The sequence below is a fragment of the Canis lupus genome, chromosome 29 (assembly GCF_048164855.1).
Source record: "Canis lupus baileyi chromosome 29, mCanLup2.hap1, whole genome shotgun sequence".
Classification (NCBI taxonomy): domain Eukaryota; kingdom Metazoa; phylum Chordata; class Mammalia; order Carnivora; family Canidae; genus Canis; species Canis lupus.
The window spans coordinates 26,088,301-26,115,036 of NC_132866.1; the positions used below are offsets into that span (position 1 = coordinate 26,088,301).

Consider the following 26,736-nt stretch of genomic DNA (forward strand, 5'->3'; position numbering starts at 1 on the left):
AGAAGCTTTTTGTTTTGATATAGTACCAATGCTTTATTTTTGCTTTTGTTTCCCTTGCCTCCCTCAGGAAACATAACTAGACTCACAATCTGTGTTTTAACAAACCATCTACAGGACTCTTTGACACATGTTCTAAAATCCATGGCTCTGGGGCAGCCCCGGTGGCACAGCAATTTGGCGCCGCCTGCAGCCTGGGGTGTGATCCTGGAGACCCGGGATCAAGTCCCATCGGGCTCCCTGCATGGAGCCTGCTTCTCCCTCTGCCTGTGTCTCTGCCTCTCTCTCTGTGTCTATGAATAAATAAAATCTTAAAAACAAAACAAAACAAAAAACATGGCTCTGGAGTAGGGGAAACTTTTAGTATAAAGGGTCAGAAAGCAAATATTTTATGTTTTGCATGCCACATATTCTTGGTGTCTCCCCTCCCCCGCTTAAGAATATAAAACATTCTTAGTTCCAGGCACACAGAAACAAGTAGCAAGTGACTCTGGACCCTGGCATCATAGTCCATCAACTACTGCTCTGAAACAACAGTTCCCATTTTGGAGTCTCCAACAAAGATGGGTGGACTTTTCCTTTGTAGAATGGGAAATAAACAATGGCCTCCAGGCATCAGAGCAGTTCCCCTTACAGTTCTTGCAACCTCTTCCAAACCAAGGACAAAATCAGACCAGATCCTGCTTTCGTTCCGGCTTTATTAACTCAGTCTGCAGACAGTTCCTTGTGCTCTTTCAAGAAATTTATTTGATTCACAGTGATATCCTTTGAATGGTCAGTAAATTCTATTAGAACTCATTACAGAGATTGATCCCAGGTAAGCCACAATGGTCCCCTTCCACCCCACCCCAACCTCCTGAGCCTGAAAAATCACCTAGAGCAGCTGAGAGGGAAAAGGATAAATGGCTGCACTTTGCTGTGTGTCCTTCCAGGCTCTTTGGTCCTGGTTGATTACTCCTCAGAGATATCCAAATAAAACTTTCCTTTCCTATTCAGTACACACCAGTCTTTGGTGTTTAGCCCAATGGGCTGAGGAAGAGAGGCAGCTAGGAAAATATACCCACTAAAATGTGTAATTAATACCTCCATACAATCCTTCTTACTTATAGTTAGTGGACTTATCTTTTAAACACAGAGATGTAAAATCGGACAGGATTTTGGCACAGGAGAACAGATTCAGTGTTACAGGCTCAGAGCACCATGAAACTTTGTAGCCTCATGTGATGGCCTTTTTTTTTTTAGCACTAAGAACTCCCAGATGCCTGATCAACCCAAGCCTAGCAGCACTCCCAAAGACACCTTCTGACAAGGGGGCACTGGGGACAAGAAGGGGGAAGAATGGAGAAGAGCCCCAAGGGGACAAAGACTTCTTCTCTCTCCCTTCCTGGGTTAGCTAGAATTACAGGGGCAAATATTCTGTATTGTGACACAGATGAGGAAGAAGGGAAGAAGAAACAGAGGTAGGAGCTTTCCTTAGTCCCAGGGGCTCTTCCCCCGTCCTGGCTAGAACTAGAATCCCAAAGGTTTCCTAATTTTTTCATATGGTTTGCTTGAGTATCTCCCCCCAGGTTCCAGCAACTTCTCCCCAGGATGTTTCAGCTCCTGGTCTCCAGGGGATGGTGGTTAAGGGTATAGCAGAAAGAAGGCTTGGCCTTTGCTCCCCTTGTTCACTTCTATCCCCTGGAGTCCAATAACCCAGGTGCCTGGATGAAAACAGGAGGCTCCCCACCCCGCAAATGCACCCTAACTTTCACGCCCCTTTGGCAGAGGAATGAGAGCACAGGTGTACAAGGCAGCTAAGGAAAGGCTGGTGAGTATGGGTGCAGACTGGTCCTTGCTGGGATGGGGCATTTAGAGGCCCTTATTGAAGTAGATATAAGGGATAAGTTCTCCATACTTGGCCTTGATAGTGTCCTGGAGTTCTGGTTCCAGATAAGAAACTGACAATTCACTGAAAAGAGAAAAGAAGGGGATTATGGGCATGCCAACTGGACAAGTAGCAAATTACCAGCAGATAAAATCTAACTCAAATGCCACCTCTAAGAAGCCCTTCCTGATTTTCGCATCAGAACTAATGGCCCCTGTACAACATAATATGCTGCTTTTTCTTCTACTCAGGCCTGACTGTATTCTCCCTGCTGCTAAACTTCCATCTTCTCTGTTAGATTATAAGCACAGTGCTTGAACCCAGGCGATGTCTACAGAGGATACTGAAATATGAGTAGGAAGGCAAAGGAACCTGGTATCTTCTTGGTGTACATCCAAGCTACACCTAATCTCCTGGAGCTAGTCCTCTCCCTCCCCCAGTCTGATGCTTTGTTTCCCTCTTCCATCATCACTTTGCACACTCCTTCCCTGCCAAGGCATACAAGGGAAGTAGAGAGGTCCGAGTCATCCAGCCTCAAGCGAACACAAGCCAGAATAAGTACCTATCCCTTTGTTCAATTTCAAGGACCAGATCTAGCCAGAGAAGATGTGTCTAACAACCCAACCAACGGGGACAGAAAGTCTCTTGTTCCCCTACTTCTCTCCAGGGCAGCCCTTCCTCGACTGGGAGGGAGCAACTCATCCCTCTGCCCCTGAGAGATCTGTTTTGGTTTACCATTCATCCAGAGTTAAGAGGCCCAGAGTTTAGGCTGATAGGCACCTGTCCTTGGCAAAGGGTGCCCTTCCTGCCCATCCTGGTCTGCTTCAGGACAGCAGGCAGGTCAGGGGGAACAGGAACAGGGCATTTGGTAACGTGAGGAGCAAAGAATTATTACCATTTCTGTGGGAAGAGCCCACATGCCACTGGCACCATAAAGATGAGGCTGGAAGAAGAAGAAACAAATTGTTAGGGACATCTCCTACAGACCTGCTCACACCCCATCTCTGAGCCCCCCAAAGGAAGTAGGGAGATGCCCATCACTACCCTGCCTTCCACATTGCCCCATGGCTCCCCTTCCTGCAACTCTTCTCCTGGCCTCTCAGTGCCAGGATATTCATTCTGGCATGGCATGAAATCGGCCTCCTCTACCTCCCATCCCTCACCCCACATTCACCTGTCGTTCAAGCACCGCCTACAGCCTGGGGTGTGATCCTGGAGACCCTGGATCGAGTCCCACATCAGGCTCCCTGCATGGAGCCTGCTTCTCCCTCTGCCTGTGTCTCTGCTTCTCTCTCTCTCCTCTCTGTGTATTCTCATGAATAAATAAATAAAATCTTAAAAAAAAAAAAAAAAAGAGGCAACGCTAATGCAGTAGGCCTGGGGAAGGGCCTATAGTATTTCTAAGGTCCTCAGATGCTTCAGGGCCAGAGCCCTGTCTTACAGGACATGGGAATCTGACAGAACAGGGTTCAGATCCCACTCGGCTACTCACTTGCTGTGTGAACCTGGGCAAGTGAGCCCTGAGCCAGCAGAGGGAGGACACGAGTGCCTGTTCTGCAGGGCTGCTGTGGTGTTCAACCCATGGGAACCACTCACTCAGGGGTGACTCAATAGCAGAAGGTAGAGTGGTGTGTGAAACTGTCGGGAATCCGACCTGAACTCCAGCAATTATGAGCTACAGAGCCCTGGGCAAGTCTCATCTCACCAAACCTTGGGATCTTCGTTTGTGTTTTATTTTTGTTTTTAAAATTTTATTTATTTATTCATGAAAGACACAGAGAGAGGCAGAAACATAGGCAGAGGGACAAACAGGCTCCCTGTGGGACTTGATTTCAGGACCCCAAGGATCACAATCTGAGCCAAAGGCAGGCGCTCAACCACTGAGCCACCTAGGTGCCCCGGGTTGTTCATTTGTAAAAGGAGATGATGACAGGACCTAGACCTTTGGGGCAGAGGGGATTAAGTGAAATTATAGATGTAGAGCATGAGCACAATGGGGACACACAGAACACCTTCTGCATGTGTTGGTTGTTTCTGTTGCTGTCATTAGCCCCGTGGCCTCACAAAGTGTTACTGATGCTAGGATGTGGCCAGTCACTGGCAGGCACCGAAGCACGTTGCCGTGACTAATAGTGTTTTCCTTTTGTGTGAGGTTGGGACACCTGAAGCCCCAGGCTGTCCCCTCATTTTTTTTATGTCTCAGTATATTTATTTATTTATTTACTTAGTTTATTTATATTGAGATATAGCTGATGTACAACATTGTGTACAGGTAAGGTGTATAACATGCTGATTCAATACAGTGATACGCTGCAATGTGACAACTAGAGCATAGGCTAACACCTCTGTCACTGTCATAGAATTATCACTTCTTTATTTTTATTTATTTTTTATTCTTTATTTTTAAGTAATCTCTACACACCCAACATAGGGCTCAAACTCACAACCCTGAGATCAAGAGTCGCATGCAGGGATCCCTGGGTGGCGCAGTGGTTTGGCGTCTGCCTTTGGCCCAGGGGCGATCCTGGAGACCCGGGATCGAACCCCACATCGGGCTCCCGGTGCATGGAGCCTGCTTCTCCCTCTGCCTGTGTCTCTGCCTCTCTCTCTCTCTCTCTCTCTGTGACTATAATAAATAAATAAAGAAAAAAGTATAAAAAAAAGAATTTAAAAAAAAAAAAGAGTCGCATGCAAGGCAGCCTGGGTATCTCAGCATTTTAGTGGCACCTTCAGCCCAGGGCGTGATCCTGGAGACCTGGGATCGAGTCCCACATCAGGCTCCCTGCATGGAGCCTGCTTCTCCCTCTCCCTCTGTCTCTGCCTCTCTGTCTCTCAGTGTCTCTCAGGAATAAATAAATAAAATCTTAAAAAAAAAAAAACGAGTCACATGCCTTACCAACTGAGCTAGCCAGGCACCCCTAGAATTATCATTTCTTTTTTGTGGTGGGACTGTATTGTGGTTTTCATCTCTTCCTGAGTCTGCAGGTCAGAGGACAGGAGGGAGCCCACACGTGCAGATGTGTGCATGAGGCCTAGCCAGCCTGGTGCCCTCAACATAGATGGGGCAAGAGCTCTCTGGATGGCCCACAGGTGTTCTGCGCTCAGGCACTATGGAAGTCAGGTAAAGGAGTACATGTTCTCCAGCACGGGAAACACAAGAAGATAGTTCTTAGGACCATAGGACCCAAACCAAGAAAACATGCTACTCACAAGCACCCAGACAGCAGAACTTGCAATGGGGCATGCAGGACCTTGACTTTCTGCACAAAAACAAAGGAAAGACCCACATAAGACATACGAAGGTTCTTAATGTGAACCCCACACCTGCCCTACCCCTGATCAGCCAGCTGGAAACCCACAGGCACAAAACTCCTGGCCATGAAGGAAAGGAGAGAGGGGCTCCTCTCGCTCTCTGTGGTAAGGCCAAGCAACAGGCTATGGCATCTAAAGCAGGCAGCTGGCAGGGATTGGTATGGGCCCTTCTTGAGCGAGATGAAGGCCAATTACTAGAGGGAAGGATGAGGATCAGGAACTCTTACGTGTAGATGTGGCTGGGGGGCTCTGGGAAAAAGAGATGCAAAAGCGAACCCCACTCACCTTCATGAAATGCAGCTTCTCCAGCCTTTCCATGATGACTGGCAGCAAGACTGGAAGAGACCAGGGAGAACCCAGTGGGAGGGCTGTAAGACTCTCCAAAATCAGATCAGGGACCAGGTGATTCCCCCCACCTCCCCAAAAGCTCCAGAAAATACTTTTGGAATGGAAGACTGTGTAGGCATGGTCACGTCCCCCAAGACCTAGCAGAAGGGTGCTTCCCAAACTTCTCCCCCTGCACACCTCTAATAGGGCATGTACCACAGGCCCAAAGAGTCCTTCTTAAAACTCAAATCTTTGAAGGCTCATGCAAACCAATCTCGTATCCTACTTTGAAACATATCCCTGCTGGAAGCAAAACCAGGGCAGGGGATTTATTTTCTTTACCACTGTCTTCCTGGCACCCTGCACTGTGTCCAACACAGTGAAGGTACTTAAGGAATATCTGTGGAATGAAAAGAACTTTCTTCCCTAGACCTCTGATTAACTGATGTTCCAAGATCTACAGTGTGGTTCTCTCATGGGTTTCTGCATTCAGCACTATGTAGGTATACCATATACAACATGTGGATTTGATACATTTATACACTGTAAAATGATTACCACTGTAGCATTAGCTACAATCTCTATCACATCAAGGAATTTTTTTATTGTGGTGGGAAAAGTTTGAGAAGCATGGCTGTAGAGGCTGGGGCCCCACCTCCCATCCAAAAGCTAAGTGTGGCTAAGGCCTCCATCATGTGTTCCAGGGACTGCCAGGATGGAAGGGCTTCTCTATCTTACTCATGCCAGGGGCTGCCATGGTGATCCGAGAAATAACCACTTGGGTGATGCCTACGGCCGCAGCTCTCTGAGGAAAGAAAAGAGTAAATTGTCAGGAATGACCCTTTCAGTATCCATGGGTTGTATCAAAGGGCTGAGTCAAGGGTCACAGTCAAGTCAGAGGTGGTAAAGGGGAAGGGATGGATCCACCAGGGGCTGTGTTCTCACCCAGCTAGACTTTTATGGCTTCAGGACCAGAAATGATGGAGAAAAGACATGACAAGCCTGTTCTGAACAAGAAATGTAGGGAAATCAAGGGGAATGAGAATGGAATCAGGGGAATCCTGTAACAGAACGAGGGCCTGCTCTAATCAGAGTAGTAAGAACAGGACAGGGTATAAGAGAGAATTCCCTCCTCCCACCCCAAAGGGATGCCTCTGCTTACCCGGGAATGTCCAATCTCATTGTTATTCCTGTCCTTCACGCAGATGCCCTGGATGAGTTCCCTAAACATGGACAGGAGTTGCTGGACGTGGGAAAGGGGTCCTGGAAGCCTGCCAGTGAGGTGACACACTAGGGGACCAAGCACACCCAAGCTCTAGGAAGCCACCTCCTGTAGCCTGGCCCTTTGGTCTTCCTTTTGCATTTCAGTGAGTGGTGTCTCAGAAGTGATCTAGGGCAGTGGCTAAGAGAGCTAGGCCGGGGCTCAGACTGCCTGGGTTGAATCCTCAAACTGCAGAGTAAGTTTCTGAACTGCAGCAAGTTCCCCAATCCTTCTGAAGACTCAGTTATCATCCCCTGCAAGATGGGGATCAGACATGGCACCCAGGTCATAGGATTGGTGAGGATTAAAGGAGACAATGCCTGCAAAGTGCTTAGTTCAGCGCCTGACACAGAGTGACTGTTCCACAAACACTAGCCGTGCTTCTTCTCAGGCCAGTTCCTGAAAGCACTCAACCCCAGACCAGGTAGGTGGCTGGGGTTCCTTCCTTTCTTGGGAAGGAGCACCTGGATGGGGGAGGGAAAGAGGAGAGGAACAGTGTGTATACATGACTATTCTGGTAGTGTGCTCCTTCTGCAAGAGCTGTTGTGAAATGTACCCATTTGCTAGCAGTCCCAAGAAAATGTGGCTTGTGGATACTGGTGTTGGTGATGAAGGCGATGATGATGGTGATGGGAGCAATAAAAGCTAACACATACCACGTGATATCTCCCAGGCGCTATCGTGAGTGCTTTATGTATACTAGTATACTACATCATTAAGTTTTACAGCAGAAAAAAAAAGTTTTACAGCAGAGGAATATCTATGCTTTCTCTAGTCAAAAAACAAGAACTGCAAGACACACGGGTTTCTCCTTTTACCTTTCCTGCTGTGAAGCTTAGAGCCAGGTGCCTGGAAAACATCTATCTATTCCTCTGGCTTCTTTCAAAGCTTCTTGGCTCTGTTCTATCTTTGGACACCTCCCTCTGCTACATTTCATTCTGTAAGCCATCAACCAGGGCTTTGGAAGTAGGCAGAGTTAACAACTTCAATACAGTTGCAGTTGAAAGGACATGATCTTATATAAATCCCCATAGGTCCACCCCACTCCCTGCCATCCTACACCATCCAAACAATGACTCCCACAATACTCATCATGGATTAGACTTAAGTCACCTGCCACTCCCAACGGCCATCACCGTTGGAGCAGCCAATCCTTTGGAACCCTTCAGAGGTGCAGCCCAGCGACCCTCCCCATACCCACCTCAGTCCCCAAAAGCCACCCACTGCCATGGTTTCCTGCCCTTGCCCCACTAACCTTGTAGTTTGTAAAAGGGATCCCCATACTCACTGCTGTCGCATCATTGGGATGTTGACATAGTTAGCAGCAGCCACAGCAGCAAAGGGTACCCAGCGGCCCACCAGGGGTGGAGCTCTCTGTTGGGGGAAGGGAACAACAGAGTTCACTGGAGATGGGAGGGGAGGGGGCTTAAGGACTACAAAATGTAATCAGACTTCACTACTGATGCATATTCAGACACTTAGTCTAGGAACCCAAATTCCCTCAAAGACCCGAGAAAGAACAACCTGGGGAGAGTTCTGGTACATTTCCCACTAGTTGGCTGGGCTCTGGCCATATCCAACTCACCCAAACAAGGGCAAAGCCAGGCTTGGGAGGGGGAATGTTTTCCCTAGGACTTTGCTGCCACCTAGTGGCCACCATGCCCACAGCAGCCCCACACAGTACCTTTGTCAACATGTTCATGCCCACAGCAGTGGCCACCGCAGTGGTTGTGGCTGTGATGTAGGAAATGGCCATCTGCCTAGTGGAGGAGAGACACGCTTGGGAGTGGGGAGCCCTGCCAGCTGAGGGCAAGACCATGGCTTGATTGAGAAAGTCTGGAAATGAGGCTTCATGCCTGAGAAGCTCATGAGCACTCTCCCCAGTCTCATCTTGTGACATCCCCTTCCTAAGCACACACACAACGCTCCAGTCCCATTGGCCCCCTTTCAGTACTTTAAACATGCCAAACTCTTACTGCTTTAAAACCTTTGCATGAAAAAATAAATAAATAAAAAATAAAATAAAATAAAAAGTAAAACCTTTGCATGCTGCTGCTCCCTCTCCAGGGAATTCTCCTGTAGGCTAAATCTTTATCCTTCAGAAATCAGCAGAAACATGCACTACACAGAAAAGACTTCCCCAACCAGCACATCCACACAGAAGAAGAGGGACTCTTCTGTTTGCTATCCTGTCACCTGTTTGCTTCCTTAATGGCAGGAGTCACAAGCTAAGATTACAGTGCTTGTTTGCTTTAAAATACCTTAAATTCCACAAGAATAAAGACCCTAGAACCATGCCTGGCACTTAACAACTACTCAAGAAATAGCTGAAGGTGCCTGGGTGGCTTAGTCAGTTAAGCATCTGTCTTTGGCTCAGGTCATGGTCCCAGAGTCCTGGGATCAAGACCCTGTCAAACTCCCTCCTCAGTGGGGAGTCTGCTTCTCCCTCTCCCTTCCCCCCCCCCAACCCTGCTTGCTCACTCTCTCTCTCTTAAATAAATAGAATCTTTAAAAAATAAATAAATAAATAAATACACAAATACATAAATACATAAATACATAAATAAATAGAATCTTTAAAAAAAAAAAGAAAAGAAAGAAATACTTGAGAATGAATGAATGAATGAACTTTGGTCTAGGAAAATATTCTCTTAGCCACAGAAAATACTTGCAAACCCTAAGAGGGGGGCTTGGTCACCAGCTCTGTGTGACCTTCACCCAAAGACAGCCTGAGAGCCCTTCAGAAGGGCTGTGTCCCTGGAGACAAGAGGACAGGCACATGCTCCATACCCAGATGGACAGCCTAGAATTCCAGTCTCCTACCTGCCGGACGTGGGGGAAGCTGCATTCCTGTTGGTGTAGTTGACTAAGGCATTGAAGGACTGGTTCACCCATTGCCAGAAGATCACCGCCGGCATCGTCCTACCATAAAGGAGGCCCAGAGGGCAAAGAAGAGTCCAATGGAAGGGAGGCCTTGGTGTACACCAGTCAAACCAGACTGCCTGCTGTTCCCCAAACTGTTCCCACGTTGTTTCATACACCAGGGCTTTTGCATAGGCTGGAGCATCTACACACGCACACACACACACACACACACACACACACAACCTTCCATACATGGCTAAATATTGCTCTGTTGAGAGGTCATTTCTTCTTGGGAACCTTCGTGACCCTTCCCCTGTCCTTCCTGGAACAGTGAGTCATTTTGTGCTCCCTGCTCTCACAACTCCATATTCTCCCTCTGACCTACCACCTAGCAAGCTGGGCTATAACTGTTTACTTGTTGGTCTCCTCAACAAAACTGGAAGCTCCTTTAAGGGAGGGGCTAAGTCTTTATATTCTCAACACCAGGCCCAAGGCCTGGCTCAATAACTGGACAAATAGATGCATGGGGGAGGGGAGCAGAAGTAAGAGAGGAAGGAGAAGGGGAATAAAATATCCAGTAGCTACAGAGAAAGTTTATTCTCTCTCCATCAGGCTGAAAAGGTCTTCCTATTTTAAGGGTGGTATGGGGGGAGGTCATCTCATATTTTTTACTAGGACATCACATTATAAAAATACATTAGGGGCACCTGGCCGGATCAGTTGGTTAAGTGCCTGACTCTTGATTTTGGCTCAGGTCATGATCTCAGAGTCGTGAGATCAAGCCCCAGATCAGGCTCTGCATTGGGGGTTGAACCTGCTTGGGATTCTCTCTCCCTTTCCCTCTGCTCCTCCCTGTGGCCACCCTGCCCCCGTCCTCCTCCTTCCCCCCCCCCCCCCCGTTCACGTGCTCTCTCTCTGCAGAAAGTACATAAATAAAATAAATTCTAAAATAAATATACATTAAAATTTCATTGTTGAATAAGTACTTTCTAAAGAGGGGATTAGGATGGCTTATTCATTGAGAGAGTTCTAGAGACAACTACCTCAAGTTAACACCCAGGCACCCATATTTCCTGGCTGTGTCAACTTAGACAAGTTACATAACCTCTCTAGAACCTCGGTTCTTAATCTATAAAATGGAGATGACGATAGTGTCTCTCTGTAGGGCTGATGAGAAAATTAAATGAGGTAACACACAGAAAGAATTTAGCACAGTGCCTGGTATTTGGGAAGAGGTCCATAAAGATGGTTATTATTCTCATCATAATATGGCTCCCTGCCTAGCAGATACACATGGACACACTGCCCACTGCCTCGCTCCAAGGTTCTACCTGTAGAACTGGAGCATGAAGCCCGTGATGATCATGCCGCCAGGGACCTGGAAGGACATCCGCCCAATGACGTTCATCTTCTCCCCAGTGTCAGGGTGGAAGGCTGAGTCATACAGCTTCTTGGCATACAGCAGCTGCTCCACTTGGGTGCCTGGTGGCACGACCCCCATTCTGCCACCCAATGACAACACACAGAGTTACCTCCCAGGCCCCTCACCCCAAGTCATCCTGCTCCCTCTTTCCCGAGAGCTCTGCCTTTTCCCTCATATTCAGTCTCCACCTCCTCTCCAGGGGATCTACCAGTGTGATCCCAGCGCCTCCAGTCCCTTCCCGTAACTGCTTACCTGCTCTTCTCCACCATGACCTTGGCCCAGTCCAGCTCCCGCTCTGGTACCAGGACAGTGCGTGGGTCTGTGATATTGAAGAAGTGTTTCACCCGTCCCAGGAAAGTGCACTGGTCCCAACGGGGGGCATCGATGTTAAAGCCAGACAGATCAGCCTCCATGTTGCTCACACACAAAGCTGTGGACTTAAGGAACAGAAGGAAAATGAGGATTGTCCCCCAAACCAAAGTCTGCCCCTGAGGCCCTGAGCACCTCTCATTATAGAACCTCTGCTTTCACCAGCCACTAGCATCACTTGACTAGGCTTGGGAAGGCCCCAATGAACAGGCACCAGACCAAGTAGCCAGGCCAACATGTTTACTGAGTACCTGGGGTAGCCAACCCTGTGCTGGATCATGCTGTAGGAGACGCTGGAAAAAGGGACAACACAGTGCCTGTCCCTGTGTCCACAGTGCCTGTCAGTTACACCCTGAGCTGGGTGTAACTGGGGAAGAACAGCCTACCCAGGTAACGGAATATAATCTATACAGTAACGGTAAGTACAAGAGATGAGAGAAAGCAGAGATGGGGGAGCACGGCTGGAAAAGGAGGCTTCCAGGGATCCCTGGGTGGTTCAGCGGTTTAGCGCCTGCCTTTGGCCCACGGCGCGATCCTGGAGTCCCAGGATCGAGTCCCACGGCAGGCTCCCGGCATGGAGCCTGCTTCTCCCTCTGCCTGTGTCTCTGCCTCTCTCTCTCTCTATGTCTATCATAAATAAATAAATAAATATTAAAAAAAAAAAAAGGAAAAAGAAAAGGAGGCTTCCAGAAGAGATGGAATGTGAGCCCCAGAAGATAGATTTATCTGAAGGAGGGAGAAGGCATGGATCATATTCAAAGTAGGAACAATTACAGACAAAGGTAGAAATGAATGTGGCATGATCACTCTCATTATTTGTGTGTGTGTGAGTGGTGTGTGCACGTGTATGGTGCATGCAGCCCTGTGGAAGATCCCAGGCCATGGCTGTGAGTGAGGCACCATGCCTGCCCTCAAGGAGTTACAGAATGGGAAGTAAATGACAAGTAGAGCAACAAGGATGGCAGTGTGGACATGTCATCCTTGGCATGAACAATGATGTGGACAGACAGTGAGGGCAGTGGGAAACCAGAGAAGCAGCATCTAAAAGTGAGATGACCATATCTCCCAGTTGTCCTAGGACTGCTGTCCTGGTGTGATTATGAATAGCAGCCCCTTTCACTCTCAAAAGTGTCCTGATCTGGATGATAAATTATATGGTTACCTTATCTAAAATGGTTGAGACATTCTGAACACATTCTGTGAAAACAAGAAATAAACAATGTTTTGAAGGATGAGTAGAAGTTAGCTAGCTAGGTAGAGGAGACATTCCAGGCAAAAAAAAAAAAAAAAGAAGAAGAAGAAGAAGAGCCAGTGTTAACGGCACACAGGACACATGGGGACCAGATAATGATGATCACACCTAACACTGAGCTTTGACTCTATGCCAGTCACTTTGCTTGGGACTTGATGTGCATTTTCTGAATCCATCTTCACAACAATACTACGAAATAAATACCCTTTAATCTAACTCCATTTATGGATGAGAAAACCAAGGCACAGAAAGTAACCTTACCAAATCACACATGCATAGCCAGTGACAAAGCCAGGATTTTAATTCTGCCTGATTTACTTTAGAAGTCTTGCCTCTAACTGGGTTCTGGTATCCATGTCTTGAAAAACTAAGGCAGGTCTGACATGTAAGGAGCTTGGAAACTGTCACTCCTGTCCTTCCAACAAGAAAAAAGCTGAACAAATTAAAAATCAGCAACTCTTCTTAGACCCATCAATGAATTGAGGTCACAGGGCAAACCACCATTCCTAAACATGGAGAGACAGGCAAGTACAGAGAATGACAGCTTGCTGGGAACAGAAGCCTTCCTCTGGGTAAGTACCATTGGAAAACTTAAACTATAACTGACAAATTGCTGGAAGCTCAATGTGAACAAATTAAAAATTCCAAGGGGGGATCCCTGGGTGGCGCAGCGGTTTGGCGCCTGCCTTTGGCCCACGGCGCGATCCTGGAGACCTGGGATCGAATCCCATGTCGGGCTCCCGGTGCATGGAGCCTGCTTCTTCCTCTGCCTGTGTCTCTGCCTCTCTCTCTCTCTCTCTCTGTGACTGTCTAAATAAATAAAAATTTAAAAAAAAAAAAAGTCAAATAAAAATTCCAAGGGGATTCGATCTTGAGTGTGGGGGCCACACTTTTGAGTTTACCTTCAGGAGTCCACCAGGTTCTCAGGGTGAAGATCAGAGGAAAATCCTCTAATACTTCTGACAGGGAGATGGAAAAAATAGTCTTTTTTTTTTTTTTAAGATTTTATTTATTTATTCATGAGAGACACAGAGAGAGAGGCAGAGACATAGGCAGAGGGAGAAGCAGGCTCCATGCAGGAAGCCTGATATGGGACTTGATCCCAGGACCCACAACCTGAGCCAAAGGCAGACCCTCAACCACTGAGCCACCCAGGTGCCCTGAAAAGTAGTCACTCTGAAGTACACCCAGAGCCCCCTGTTCTTCTTAACAAGGCCTGTCCTCAAAAGAGCCTATTTTACCAGAGCCTAGCCATTTGGGTTTTAGTAGAATCTAACTTATTTGGGAAAAGGTAAATACCCAACTCCAGCCCTTCCTAACCTTCCTGTTTCAATTAAAGAAGGTAAGAAGAGCCTGAGAAGCACTAGTGAAGGTCCAGGGGTACAGGCTCATTCAAAGTCTGAGAACTGGGATCCCTGGGTGGCGCAGCGGTTTGGCGCCTGCCTTTGGCCCAGGGAGCGATCCTGGAGACCCGGGATCGAATCCCACGTCGGGCTCCTGGGGCATGGAGCCTGCTTCTCCCTCTGCCTGTGTCTCTGCCTCTCTCTCTCTCTCTCTCTCTCTCTGTGACTATCATAAATAAATTAAAAAAAAAAAAAGTCTGAGAACTAATCACAGGACTATAGAACACTCTCTCTTCTCACACACTTGACCACTGTAGGTGGTACAATGCTCCTATGTGATAACAGGGAGAACTGAGTAACAGAAAGAATCACAAGTCTCAGACCCTATTTAAGAAGTCTTAAAAAAAAAAAAAAGTATTTAGAAACCTAAAGATAACAAGAGAGACAAAACAAGGACACCAAAGAAAATGTTAACCTCTGCCACCTAGAGTTTCCACAAACAGAAAATACAAACTAACATCTCACCAGATAAATGTAAAACTGCACACACATCTGGCTTTCAACAAAAGATTACAAGGTATACTAAAGAACAAAACCATAGTTTGAAGAAAGAGCAAGTGTCAGAACCAGATGATAGAGATTTTGGAATTATCAGAACAGGAATTTAGGGGCGCTTAGGTGGCTCAGTCAGTTAAGTATTAAGCATCTGCCTTCAGCTCAGGTCATGATCCCAGGGTTCTGGGATTGAGCCCCACGTCGGGGCGCCCTGCTCAGCAGGGAGCCTGCTTCTCCTTCTCCCTTTGCCTGCTGTTCTCCCTGCTTGTGCTCTCTCCCTCTCTCATTCTCTGTCAAATAAATAAATAAGATCTTTAAAACACAGACAGACACACACACAAAAAAAACCGGGACGTCTCGGTGGCTCAGTGGTTGAGCATTTGTGTTTGGCTCAGGTCGTGATCCCGGGGTCCTGGGATCAAGTCCTGCATCTGACTCCCTGCTCAGCTGGGAGTCGGCTTCTCCATCTACCTCTGCCCCTCCCCCTGGCTTGTGCTCTCTCAAATACATAAATAAAATCTTTGAAAAAAAAAAAACAACAAAAAACCACCAAACCCTCAATTATAGAGAATGAACTGATGGTTACCAGAGGGGTGGTAAGCAGGGGGATGGGTGAAATAGGCAAAGGGGATTAAGAGTAGTACACTTATCATGATGAGCACAGAGAAATGTACAGAATTGTTGAGTCACTATATTTTACACCTGAAACTAGTATAACACTGTATGCTAACTATACTAGAATTAAAATTTTTTAAAACTCAACACCTGGGGACGCCTGGGTGGCTTAGCAGTTGAACATCTGCCTTTGGCTCAGGGAGGGATCCTGGAGTCCCAGGATCAAGTCCCACATCAGGCTTCCTGCATGAAGCCTGCTTCTCTCTGTGCCTGTGTCTCTGCCTCTCTCTATGTCTCTCATGAATAAATAAATAAAGTCTTAAAAAAAACTACACCTAGTCACGTTATATTATATTTCAAACTGCAGAAAATCAAGCCAAAGAAAATCAAGGAAAGGGGTGCCTGGGTGGCTCAGTCAGTGAAACGTCTTGCCCTTGATCATGATCTCGGGGTCTTGGGATTGAGCCCTACTTTGGGCTCCCTCCTCAGTGAGGAACCTGCTTCTCCCTCTCCCTCTGGTCCTCCCTTCACTTGTGCTCTCAGTCTTTCTGTTGCTCATTTGCTCCCTCGCTCTCTCTCACTTACTCTCCCTTTCTCAAATAAATAAATAAAATCCTTAAAAAAAAAAAAAATCAAGCAAGAAGTCTGAAGCAAGGAAAAGAAAACACCTTACCTATAGAGGAACAAAGATATGAGGAAGTTCACTTCATTGAATTTCTCCTCAGACACCATGCAAGCACAAAAAGCACAGAGTGAAATATTTAAAGCACTGAAAGATAAAAGCCCCACCAACCTAGACTTCTACATCAGCAAAATTATCCCCTTACAATGAAGGAGAAATACAGGCTTTACCAGACAAGCAAAATTGAGGGAATTTATTACCAACAGACCTGACTTGCCAGATGCTAGAAATTCTTCAGAAAGAAAGTGATATAGGTCATAAACTCAGACCTACCTAAAGAATGTCAGAAGGAATAAATGGAGAGAAGATAAAATTTTTATTTTTCTTATTCCAATTGTTAAGTTAAACAGATAACGGTTCAAAATAATAACAGCAACAATGAATTTGATGATTATAGCTTATGTATAGGTGAGATGAATGACAATAGGGCTATAATATATGGAAAAGAGGAGCTGGGGATACTGGTATAGATTACCTGTATACTGGAGAGGTGCTTTAGGGTAATTCTTGATCTTGGGGTTGTGATTTCAAGCCACACGTTGTATGTAGAGGTTACTTAAAAATAAAATCTTAAGGGGCTCAGGGCTCAGCTCCTAGGTGGCTCAGTCAGTTAAGCATCCTACTCTTGGTTTCAGCTCAGGTCATGATGTCTGGGTTGTGAAATCGAACCCCACATCATGCTCTATATCAAGCTATGTGCTCAGTGGGGAATCTGAGATTCTCTCTTTCCCTCTCCCTCTGCTTACCACTCCCCATGCACGCATACTCTCTCTCAAATAAATAAATAAATCTTTAAAAAGAATTTTCAAAAATAAATAAAATCTTAAAAAAAAAAAGCTAAGTCTTTTGAATTTTTGCCTGAGAATTTCAGGAAGCCATTAAAAAGTGTTAAGTGGAGTGACAAGATCAGATGTATCATTTAGAAAGAAAACTCTGGGGCAGTCCGGGTGGCTCAGCAGTTTAGCACCGCCTTCAGCCCAGAGTGTGGTGATCCTGGACACCCTGGCTCAGTGGTTTAGTGCCGTCTTCAGCCCAGGGCATGATCCTGGAGACCCGTTTCTCCCTCTGCCTGTGTCTCTGCCTCTCTCTCTCTCTCTCTCTCATGAATAAATAAATAAAATCTTTTTTTTTTTTTTAAGATTTCATCTATTTATTCATGAGAGACACAGGGAGAGAGAGAGGCGGAGACACAGGCAGAGAGAGAAGCAGGCTCCACGCAGGAAGCCCGACGTGGGACTCGATCCTGAGTCTCCAGGATCGGGCCCTGGGCTGAAGGCGGTGCTAAACCGCTGAGCCACCCAGGCTGCCCAATAAATAAAATCTTAAAAAAAAAAAAAAAGAAAGAAAGAAAACTCTGGGCAATGACACGAAAATAAACTTTGGTGTGGGAGGACCTCAGAGGATACAGAGAGATCAGCTGAACGGGAATTTGAGTAATCCAAGCAAGAAGAGGTGGGGCTCATGTGAACCCAGATGCACTGGAACAGACAGGAGAGAACAAAAGGACAGAAACTTTTAAAGCAGCACAATCTCAGGATTTGCTAAATGACTGGTTATAGAAGGAATATTCTATTAGTCAGGTGTCAAGCACAGATGCAGAATCAATAGGAAATACATATCCTTTAAATATATTCATGTCATATTGATAAATATATGAAAATGGATTGAGTACAAGAAATTAGTAAATTGGCTTATGTAATTGTGGGTGTTGGCTCAGCAAGCCTGAAGCCAGCAGGGCAGGCAGTTAGCGAGGGTCAGGCCAATCCTGGGGAGAGAAGGAAGCAATGCAGGCCCAGCTATGGCAGGACTTGTGACCCCAGGGGATGCCTAGACCTCTTTTAAAGGGATTCCATCTGATTAAATCAGGCCACCCAGGATAATCTCCCCTTAGATTAACTCAAAGCTAACCAATTAGGACTTTAATTGGTTTGATTTGCAAAATCCCTTCACCACAGCACCTAAATTCATGTTTGATCGAATAACTGGGAGATGTGTGTACTACAAAACAGCTGCTTCTTCCTCCTGGCCCACTCTGGCTGGAAGCCTACCAGAAGGGGGATGCAGGGGATCCCTGGGTAGCAGGGTGGGGGGTTGTTTGGCCTAGCTAAATTGATACATCACAAGTATCTAGGGTGATACCTAGGGTTTCTGCTTAAACCATAATGTGCAGAGACAAAGAATATAGAAAAATAGGCTTTAAGGGAAAAACCAAGGAGTTGGATTTTCCATGTGTTGAGTTTCAGGTGCCATGGGACTTTCTTAAATGCAATAGGCTGCAACCTGTCTCAGGTCCTCTATAAATGCCATTGCTGGTCCAGAATACTGTTCCTTTCCCTCTTCCCTAACACCTACTCATCCCTCTTTTCTTTCTTTCTTTCTTTTTTTTTTTTAAGGAATAATTTTCAAATTTAACTCTCAATCTTCTACTGCTAGGTCACTTTTTTTTGCCTTGAAAAATGTACCCTGGGGGATCCTTGGGTGGCTCAGTGGTTGAGTGCCTGCCTTCAGCCGAGGGCATGATCCTGGAGTCCTGGGATCGAGTCCCACGTGGGCTCCCTGCATGGAACCTGCTTCTCCCTCTGCCTGTGTCTCTGCCTCTCTCTCTCTCTGTGTCTCTTATGAATAAATAAATAAAACCTTAAAAAAATTTTTTTAAAAAGAAAGAAAAATATCACCCTGAGGATTTTTCATATACATTATATTACAAGCTCATAGGCACAGGTTGAGCAAGATTTAAAGTCATTTTGAGGGGCACCTATGTGGCTCAGTTGATTAAATATCTGCCTTTGGTTCAGGTCACGATCCCAGGGTCCTGGGATGGAGCCCCACATCTGGCTCCCTGCTCAGTGGGGAGCCTGCCTCTCCCTCTCCCCTTCCTTGTGCTCTCTCGGTCAAATAAATAAAATCTAAAAAAAAAAAAAAAAAGTCATCTTGAGTTATATAATCATCAAAATTCAAAAGCATTCACAAAATTGAGCAAACAAAGCCAGTATTTGAGTATTAGGGAAAGAAAATACATTGCTGATGAAAGCTACAGAGCACTCAAAAAAAAAAAAAGAAAAGTTTTATATTAAGTAGTGGTAAAATGAAAGGAGAATTCTACCCACAACTCCCACCTCCACAGAGCCCCATGTACCACTGTAGCTGCAAGGGAAGGCCACAGCAAAGCCACCTCAGAATAGAGAGCAGCCTGAGGGACACCTGGGTGGCTCAGCAGTTGAGCGTCTACCTTCAGATCCCAAGATCAGGGATCCAGTCCCTCATTGGGATCCCTGCGGTGAGCCTGCTTCTCCCTCTGCCTGTGTCTCTGCCTTTCTCTCTCTCTCATGAATAAATAAATAAAATATTTTTTTAAAAAAGGGGGCAGCCTGAAAAGTAGATGTATTATCACATAACATCAGGGTTCCACCCTCTCCCTCAAAATGTAGCCTTTTGCTCTCCAGGACAGTCTAGAGTTACTTTCAAGGAAGCACCTACTCATCCTTCAGATCTTGACTTAAACCTTTCCCTCAGGGACTCCTTTGAAAGACCTTTGACCCTTCTCTCCCCCAACCAGTAGATCAGGTGCTCTGCTATAAGCCCTCTTGGCTCTGTTCTTTTCCTTCAGAGCTATTTCAGTTTGTCCTAACACTCTGTGATTTTATTCTAATTAATTAATTAATGACCTTCCTCTCTCGGTCATTAGCTCCTCAGAGCCAGGGATGGTGTCCATTTTGCTCAGCACTGCTACCCCAGTGCCTAGCACAAGAATTCAAGTATATGCTAAGTGAGGTCCAGCTTGTCAGCAAATGGATATTTAGGATTAAAAGAAAGTACAGAGATCTGAGTTAGAAATAAAATAATGAGTCAGCAGCATTAAGGTAGTTTAAGACAAAGTTTTCCAGTGAGGACACACAGAATAGGAAGAATAAAGTGCTAAGGACATAGCCTGAAAACCACTATATTTAAGAGGCAAAGGAAGTCCAAATAGATGAGAAAGAAAAACCAGAGACATAGGAGGCATGAGGAGCCAACAAATGCAGTAAAGGAAGAGATGGTCAATTCTTAGATTTTTTGTTGAGGTGGGAGACTTCAGCAAGTTGACATGCTGCAGGTGGGTCATTTCCTGGGAGGAAGGAACCAGGAGAGAAGAGGAGGCCTAACTTGGAGTTTTCATGGCACCCTCACCTGGCCCTGAGGCCACCATTGAGTAGCAACCTCTGGAGAAGTTAGAAACCAGACAGCGAGTGTCCACTGCTAGAATTCTGACACTCTCACTCTGCCACAAAGCCCAAGGAAAGCTGACTTGACCTCCTATACGCTGGTTCAAAGACCAAAGGTTTTTCATGCAGTCACAACTGAACCCAAGAGTGGGAGAGAGGCAAGAGTTACATGAGGCTAAAAGGAGTTGCTGGCCTGGCTGGCAGATCACACGCTGTCTGGGATTCCAGAGCCCCAAGCTGGGGCCCCAGCCCCTCTCCTGGAGAAAGCTGAATAGAACATGCTATGCTTCCGTTTTTGTTGTTGTTGTTGTTTTTCTTAAAGACTTTATTTGTGAGAGAGAGAGAGAGCAAGAAAAAGAGCCTGAGGGCACACAAGCTGGGAGGAGGAACAGAGGGAGAAGTACACTCCCTTTGAGCAAGGAGCCTGATGCAGGGCTCCATCCTTGGACCCCAGGATGATGACCTGAGCCAAAAGCAGGAGTTTAACTGCCTGAGCCACCCAGGGTCCCGAACATGCTGTTTCCTTCTTAACACACACACACACACACACACAGCCTGTCCTTGGACATCTCTCTTGACTCTCAACCCAACACTGGGAAGTCCTCTGCCTTTCATAATGGAAGCACTTCTACCATGAAGGAGTAATCATTTGCTAAACTATTCAAGAAACCTTATCCTCATTACCGAGGTCAGCATAGGAGTTCCTGTCCTGACCTCGGTTCCTGTCTTACATAAAATAAAAGGCCAGGGGTGCCTGGGTGTTTCAGTTGGTTAAGCATTTGCCTTCAGCTTGGGTCATGATCCCAGGGTTCTGGGATGGAGCCTCACATCACAGGGAGTCTGCTTCTCCCTCTCCCTTGCTCATTTTCTCTCTCTCTCTCTTTTTTTTTTTTTCTTATTTTTTAAGATTTTATTTATTTGTTCATGAGAGACACAGAGATAGGCAGAGAAATACGCAGAGGGAGAAGCAGGCTCCCTGCAGGGAGCCCGATGCAGGACTTAATCCAGGGACTCCAGGATCACACCCTGGGCTGAAGGCACTCAACTGCTGAGCCACCCAGATGTTCCATCCCTTGCTCATTTTCTCTCTCTCTCTCTCTCTCAAAGAAATAAATAAAATCTTAAAAAAAAAAAAGACCAAAAAAAATCTAAATTCTATGTCTAAAACATTTCCCCCTACACCTGCTGCCCCCAATGGGCACAGTTCCATGACTCCTTCAGGGCAAACTCAAACCCTTCTGTCATATACTCTCCTAGCATCCTGTCCTCATTTGCAACACACTCAGCTTTGTAATCACTTTCTTGTTACATACAGTTATTTGTATAAAGTTGGCCTCCCCTGGCAGATTGTAATGTTCTTGCTGTAGCTCTCTCAGGCCCTCTAAAAATACTTACTACTTGCCTAAAATACATTTCAACTTATTCTTGGGCTCTCTGGGCATGGAGGACATCACTCTTTCAAGTCAAACTCAGAACCTGTCTTGGTTACAGAAGTAAGAGCAAGTTTTGGGTCACGAAATTGCAAATGGTCTACCTCTCCTCTACTGAGTCCTATCTGGTTTCTAGGTTTTCTCTAGAATAGTTATTCTCCCTCTTCCCACATAAACTGCATCTAGGTATTCCCTAAAGAGGTCACTACCACATCCAGGGTGGCCCCAGTTCCAAAGGAATATAATTCTGCTACAAGGACAAGGGGAGAGGGCAGCCCTGGTGGCTCAGCGGTTTAGCGCCGCCTTCAGCCCAGGGCCTGCAACTGGAGACCCAGGATGGAGTCCCACGTTGGGCTCCCCGCATGGAGCCTGCTTCTCCCTCTGCCTGTGTCTCTGTCTCTCTCTGTCTCTCATGAATAAATAAATAAAATCTTAAAAAAAAAAAAAAAAAAAGGAACAAGGGGAGAGCTGGACGTCAAACAGGTGACCGACCAGTAATTCTCTTGCTCTGAGGAAAATATCACAGCTCAAAGATGTGGGGATGCAAGATCTCAATTTACAGAATGGAAACTGATGCTTAGGAAGGTCCACATCGATTGAGCTAATATGCTGAACACTACACACAACCCTGCCCTAACCAGAGCTCCAGTCTTGTCCATTCATCCAACAATCTGACAATAGCTAGGGCCTACTTTCCCAAGGCCACAAAGCTTGGGGTCACTTAGACGGGTCCTCTGTCTACTACAGGCCAAAAGAAAGAGAGAGCAAAGAGGAAAAAAAATAGAGAAAAGAGGAAAAAAATGAAACAATCCATTACCTCTCCTGAAGTCATCCTTCTTAGAGTTGAGTTCTGGGACACCTAACTAGCTCAGTTGGTAAAGTATGCAACTCTTGATATTGGGGTCTGAGTTCAGGCCCCGTGCGGAGGATATAGTTACTTAAAAAAAACAAAAAAACAAAACAAAACAAAAAAACAGAGTTGATTTTCTCGGGCAAACCGTATCAGAGCTCAGAGAACAGACTTCCAAACTCTCTCTGGATATCCTCTTGCAAGGGGGTACTCAGGATTTCCCTGTCAGTATTCCAAGGCAGGAAGAAAAACATCATCACTAACACTTGCACCAGAGGAAAATCAAGGCAGCCAGACTCAAGGTCAAACACAAAGACCACTTGAGATAGGTGACAGCTGGTGCCAAGGCTGTCTACAGAAAGTTGGACAACGAGGTTAATAATTACACACGCAGGCCCAGGTACACTCCCGTGACCCCAAGGCAATCATGATGTTAGACACCAGACAACTCAGAAAGTGAAATCTGCCCTGCCTTTTTCAAAACAGAACCAACAGGCTAGAGATGAGTAGGTTGCAGGAGTGTATCCTCTGAATTAGCCATTTATCTTGCATCTACTTAATCAAGCTTCTGAACAGAGCTTTCTCTCCAATGATCTGAAGCAGGGATGCAGCTAGCAGATGTTTAAAAACATATTTTAGTTGAACGCATAAATAGCTAAGAACCATTCAAGAAAAATCTGCCTTCATTCCAGTAGTCTTAAGTAGACTGTTAAGCCTGCTGGTAGGAAGAGGGGCAAAATCCCCAAACCTAGATAAAACAGGAACAGCTAAACTCTATGTAGCACTTCCCTGTGTGCCAGTAATATTTTATGTACTTGACACAATAATTCACATAATCCTCACAAGAACTCAATGAGGGAAGTAAGAGGCACACACATGCTGCAAATGTCTACGTTTATCATCAGTGCCAATACTTTACCAATTCTTTTTTTTTTTTTTTAAAGATTTTATTTATTTATTCATGGGAGGCAGAGAGAGAGGTAGAGGCACAGGCAGTGGGAGAAGCAGGCTCCCTGTGGGGAGCCCAGCGCAGGACTCTATCCTAGGACCCCGGGATCATGACCTGAGCCAAAGGCAGACGCTCAACCACTGAGCCACTTTACCAGGCGTCCCCACTTTACCAATTCTTAAAAAGTTCTGGGTTTACGCCACAAATATAAGCCATTCTGTTCCTCCTACCTAGACAACACAATAGTGTTAAAATCGCTTTCTCCAGCGTCAGAACTGGGTTCAAGTCCCAACTTTATATGGCTTAGAACAGCCAATTCCTAGGGCTGTGAGAATGAAATGAAATCTTGTGTGAAAAGCATTCCACTAGGAAGTATGTAATTTCCATAAGGGCAGATTTCGTCCCTTACTGTTCTCCAGAGTCTAGAACAGGACCTGGCACACATGTGATTCACTCTTCTCCCCGTCCTCAGCACGCGGAAAGGGTGGGAGGTAGCGCCTCTCCACCCACCCAGAACCCCTTTCGCTCTCGCGTGCCTGTAAGTGCAGGCCCAATTTTGGCCTTTCTGGGGCTGCAGATGGTGCACCGGTGCACCGTCCGGTCCAGTGCTGCTTAGCAAAACCTGGCCATTCCAAAACGCCTTTCACTCCTGCTGTCTGCTCACCTCGGCGTTCAGGGCCAGTGCCCAGGCTGCCTCTTGCCCTCCGACAGGCGGCCTCCCGCCACCGGGACGCCTCCATCCTGGATTCTCCACAGAGATGTGGAGATAGATGCACAGCCCATAACGCCGTCACCCCTCAGCTGGGACCTCGAGCGCCGGGGGCCATTAAGGGAGCGGCCCCCGCACAGCCCCAGACCACTCTGCGCCACGTGGCTTCGGCAGGTGGATGCCCAGCCCCCGCAGCGGCCCCGCCTGAGCAGTCAAGACAGAAATCCAAGCTCCCTCCCGAGATGCGGGGTCTAGAGGAAGGTGTGGTGGGCGGCCTCCTCCCAAGACCCCTTACCTCGTCCCGGGAAGAATGCAGCGGAACAACTGCCAACAGAAGCAGCCCGCGTTGGAACCCTGGCCTGCATCAACCTGCGGCCTCGGCCCGGGAACCGCCCCTCGGCCGTCCCGCCCTGCTCCCCCCGACCAATCACAGGCTGAGCGGCGCCCACCAGCCACGTGGGCGAGCTTTAACCAGTCGCGGGGTCCCCACCCGCAGGCCGCCGCCTCCGGGCGCTCCAGCAGCCCGCCCGCGCAGTGGGCGGGCACTTTGGCGCGCTTGCGCACTTGAGGAAAGCGGAGCTGGACCCCGCCCCGTACGAGTGCTTTGCTCCTCCACTGTGCGTGCGAGGGACGTCGGGGGCGGTGCCGCAGCAGTTGCCCCTGGTAACCGGGAGGCAGGAGGAGGAGGAGGCGGAGGTGGAGGAGGAGGGACTCGGCGGGAGGATGGTGAGTGTGGGGGCCCGGGCCCCTCCGGAGCTGGCCGGTCACCCCCCTCCCGTCCCCGGGCCCAGGGCGGGGCACTGCGCTTGAAGCCAAGGAGGGAATGGGAGCCTGCTGCCTGGATCCTGGATTGGTTTCAGGGGGCAGCGGGGAGCGGAGGGTGGGCCCTTGGAAGGAGACCTGGGCCTGGGGAGGAAGGCGGGGCTTGCAGCCAGTCCGAACCAGGGGAAGGGGCTGGGAGGTTGCGTGGCTATCCGGGTACAGAGCCGGGGCTCCATCAGTACTAAGGACTGAGATGAGGGCGGATCCGAGTAACTGCGGACAGCAGCCTCCGCATGCAGGCTTAGGTCTTCCTAGGGAATCGGCCTCCCCACACCGCTGGAAAGTGGGTCCGCTGGGGTCCCGCCAGAAGCGGGAAGAAGGGTCTGCGCTACTGTCTTTGAGGTCGCCCTCGCGGTACCAGGGGAGATGGTAGCCTAGCTCTCCTCTTCCTCGAGAAGTGCGGGCCTCTGGGGGGAGGGGTGTAAATCCCAGGATACAAAGAGGTACGGCTCAGAAGGGATGCCTGGTGGATTTTACGCCGTCTGGGTGTCTCCGTGGCAGGCGCACTTCTGCAGCGACGAGTTATTTATTTGCTGAGAGTTCTGTAAAGTCTGGTTGTTGGCGATGATCGACGTTCCCTTCAATATCTAATCCGTGTTGATGGAGACAAATTTGCTGCCCGGTCCTAAGTATTTCATTTCAAACCTGTTGCAGCCTTTTGCATATGACCACTCCAGAACCAAAGATCATAATCTCACCTCAGGATCTCCAACCTAAGAAGTATGGGAAGTTAAAACTGGAGTGGCTATCAATTGGCTTTCCTCTGTCAGACCTAATTAAAGCTTTCCCTAGATTATGAATGATGATGCGTGACAGATTTGACCGTTGACATGTTATTCCTTGTTGATTTTTGTGCAGTTGGTTGGAGGGTATTGAAATGGAATTGAGTAGTTTTAGAGCAAGTCAAAGCAAAATTGACTTTGAAGCATTTAGAATAGGTTGATTGGCTTACCAACTGCACAGAGCCAGGCACTCACAGTTACTTCCCCACCCGCCGTACCTTTTGACTTTCAGAAATGTCGAACCATGTTCATTAATTTATGAAGAAAAGACTGTGGGGGGGGGGGAGTACGCACCTTTGGTATTCTAATGAGTAAGTTTTGATAGGAAAAAGAATTGATTTTACATTGTCAGGTTGCTAAAGAAGGAGAATTACTTGATCTGAAGTTGCCAATCACATTTCACACTTGCTACATTGCAGTTTTATTAACCGCAGGCTAAACAGATTTTTACATGTTTTCTTTTTATTAATCATTTATACATGAGCTGTCCATTTAAAGGGGAAATTTTTCTCAACAAATGAATACAGACATAAATATTTACACAGAAAATAACTAGAATTGGAATGAAAGAAACATACCAAACCAACAGAGAATGAGATACCATCATAAATGAGAAACACATTATGAGAGTTGGCTAACTTTTCCCGGTTTATCAATTAGGTGGACTGTGTAATTTCATGATTGTTTAACTTGTAATTACTGGCCACAATAAATTAACCACTGCTCATGTTTCCAGGTGCAAATTGACACTGTATACAGCAAATTGACAGTGCTATAGCACTACTGTATACAACTGTTGTGTTCATTGGTCAAGACAGATTTTGTCTTTATTTTTTCCTAAAATGAACAATGTGAAATTAGGGCAAATAATTCTGGATTCTTTATCTGGTTCCAAAATACTTTTTTTTTTAATCTCCAAAAGTGTAAGCTATTCTTAGAACTGAAAGTGGAACATAGAATTTAAACCATCAGTGGTGTGATTAAGTGTGTCACATCTGGTATCCCACCGATCCCTGTGATAACTGTACAACTAAAGACTGAGTCCAGGTTTTTGTTTTTGTTTTTTAAACTTTCAGCTGGAACTAATACATTTTATTTTTTATCTAAAAACCTAAATGTTTTCT

At 46.7% G+C, this 26,736-nt stretch overlaps 2 protein-coding genes across 4 annotated transcripts in view; one reads left to right on the forward strand and one right to left on the reverse strand.

Annotated features, from left to right (window-relative positions):
* Nucleotides 1–721: 721 nt before the first annotated feature.
* Nucleotides 722–24,441, reverse strand: SFXN2 (sideroflexin 2). Of its 3 annotated transcripts, none has more exons than XM_072805509.1 (12): nucleotides 24,304–24,441; nucleotides 11,305–11,489; nucleotides 10,961–11,131; nucleotides 9,588–9,686; nucleotides 8,449–8,524; nucleotides 8,053–8,138; nucleotides 6,666–6,726; nucleotides 6,242–6,308; nucleotides 5,462–5,511; nucleotides 5,075–5,124; nucleotides 2,760–2,807; nucleotides 722–1,948 (listed from the first exon to the last, which is right to left on the reverse strand). In XM_072805509.1, exons 2-12 carry the CDS (start codon nucleotides 11,463–11,465, stop codon nucleotides 1,849–1,851), a joined length of 969 nt encoding a protein of 322 aa, XP_072661610.1. In that variant the 5' UTR covers nucleotides 11,466–11,489; nucleotides 24,304–24,441; the 3' UTR covers nucleotides 722–1,848. The 3 variants fall into 3 exon arrangements, with proteins under 3 accessions (XP_072661610.1, XP_072661611.1, XP_072661609.1); XM_072805510.1 differs by having other exon boundaries at nucleotides 23,964–24,344; XM_072805508.1 differs by lacking the exon at nucleotides 24,304–24,441 and adding an exon at nucleotides 22,318–22,537.
* Nucleotides 24,442–24,481: 40 nt separating this feature from the next.
* Nucleotides 24,482–26,736, forward strand: part of ARL3 (ARF like GTPase 3) — a 36,311-nt gene continuing 34,056 nt past the window's right edge. Inside the window, exon 1 of the mRNA XM_072805511.1 lies at nucleotides 24,482–24,734. Within this exon, the coding sequence (XP_072661612.1) occupies nucleotides 24,732–24,734 (3 nt within the window). The 5' untranslated portion in view covers nucleotides 24,482–24,731. The remainder of the gene's footprint in view (nucleotides 24,735–26,736) is intronic.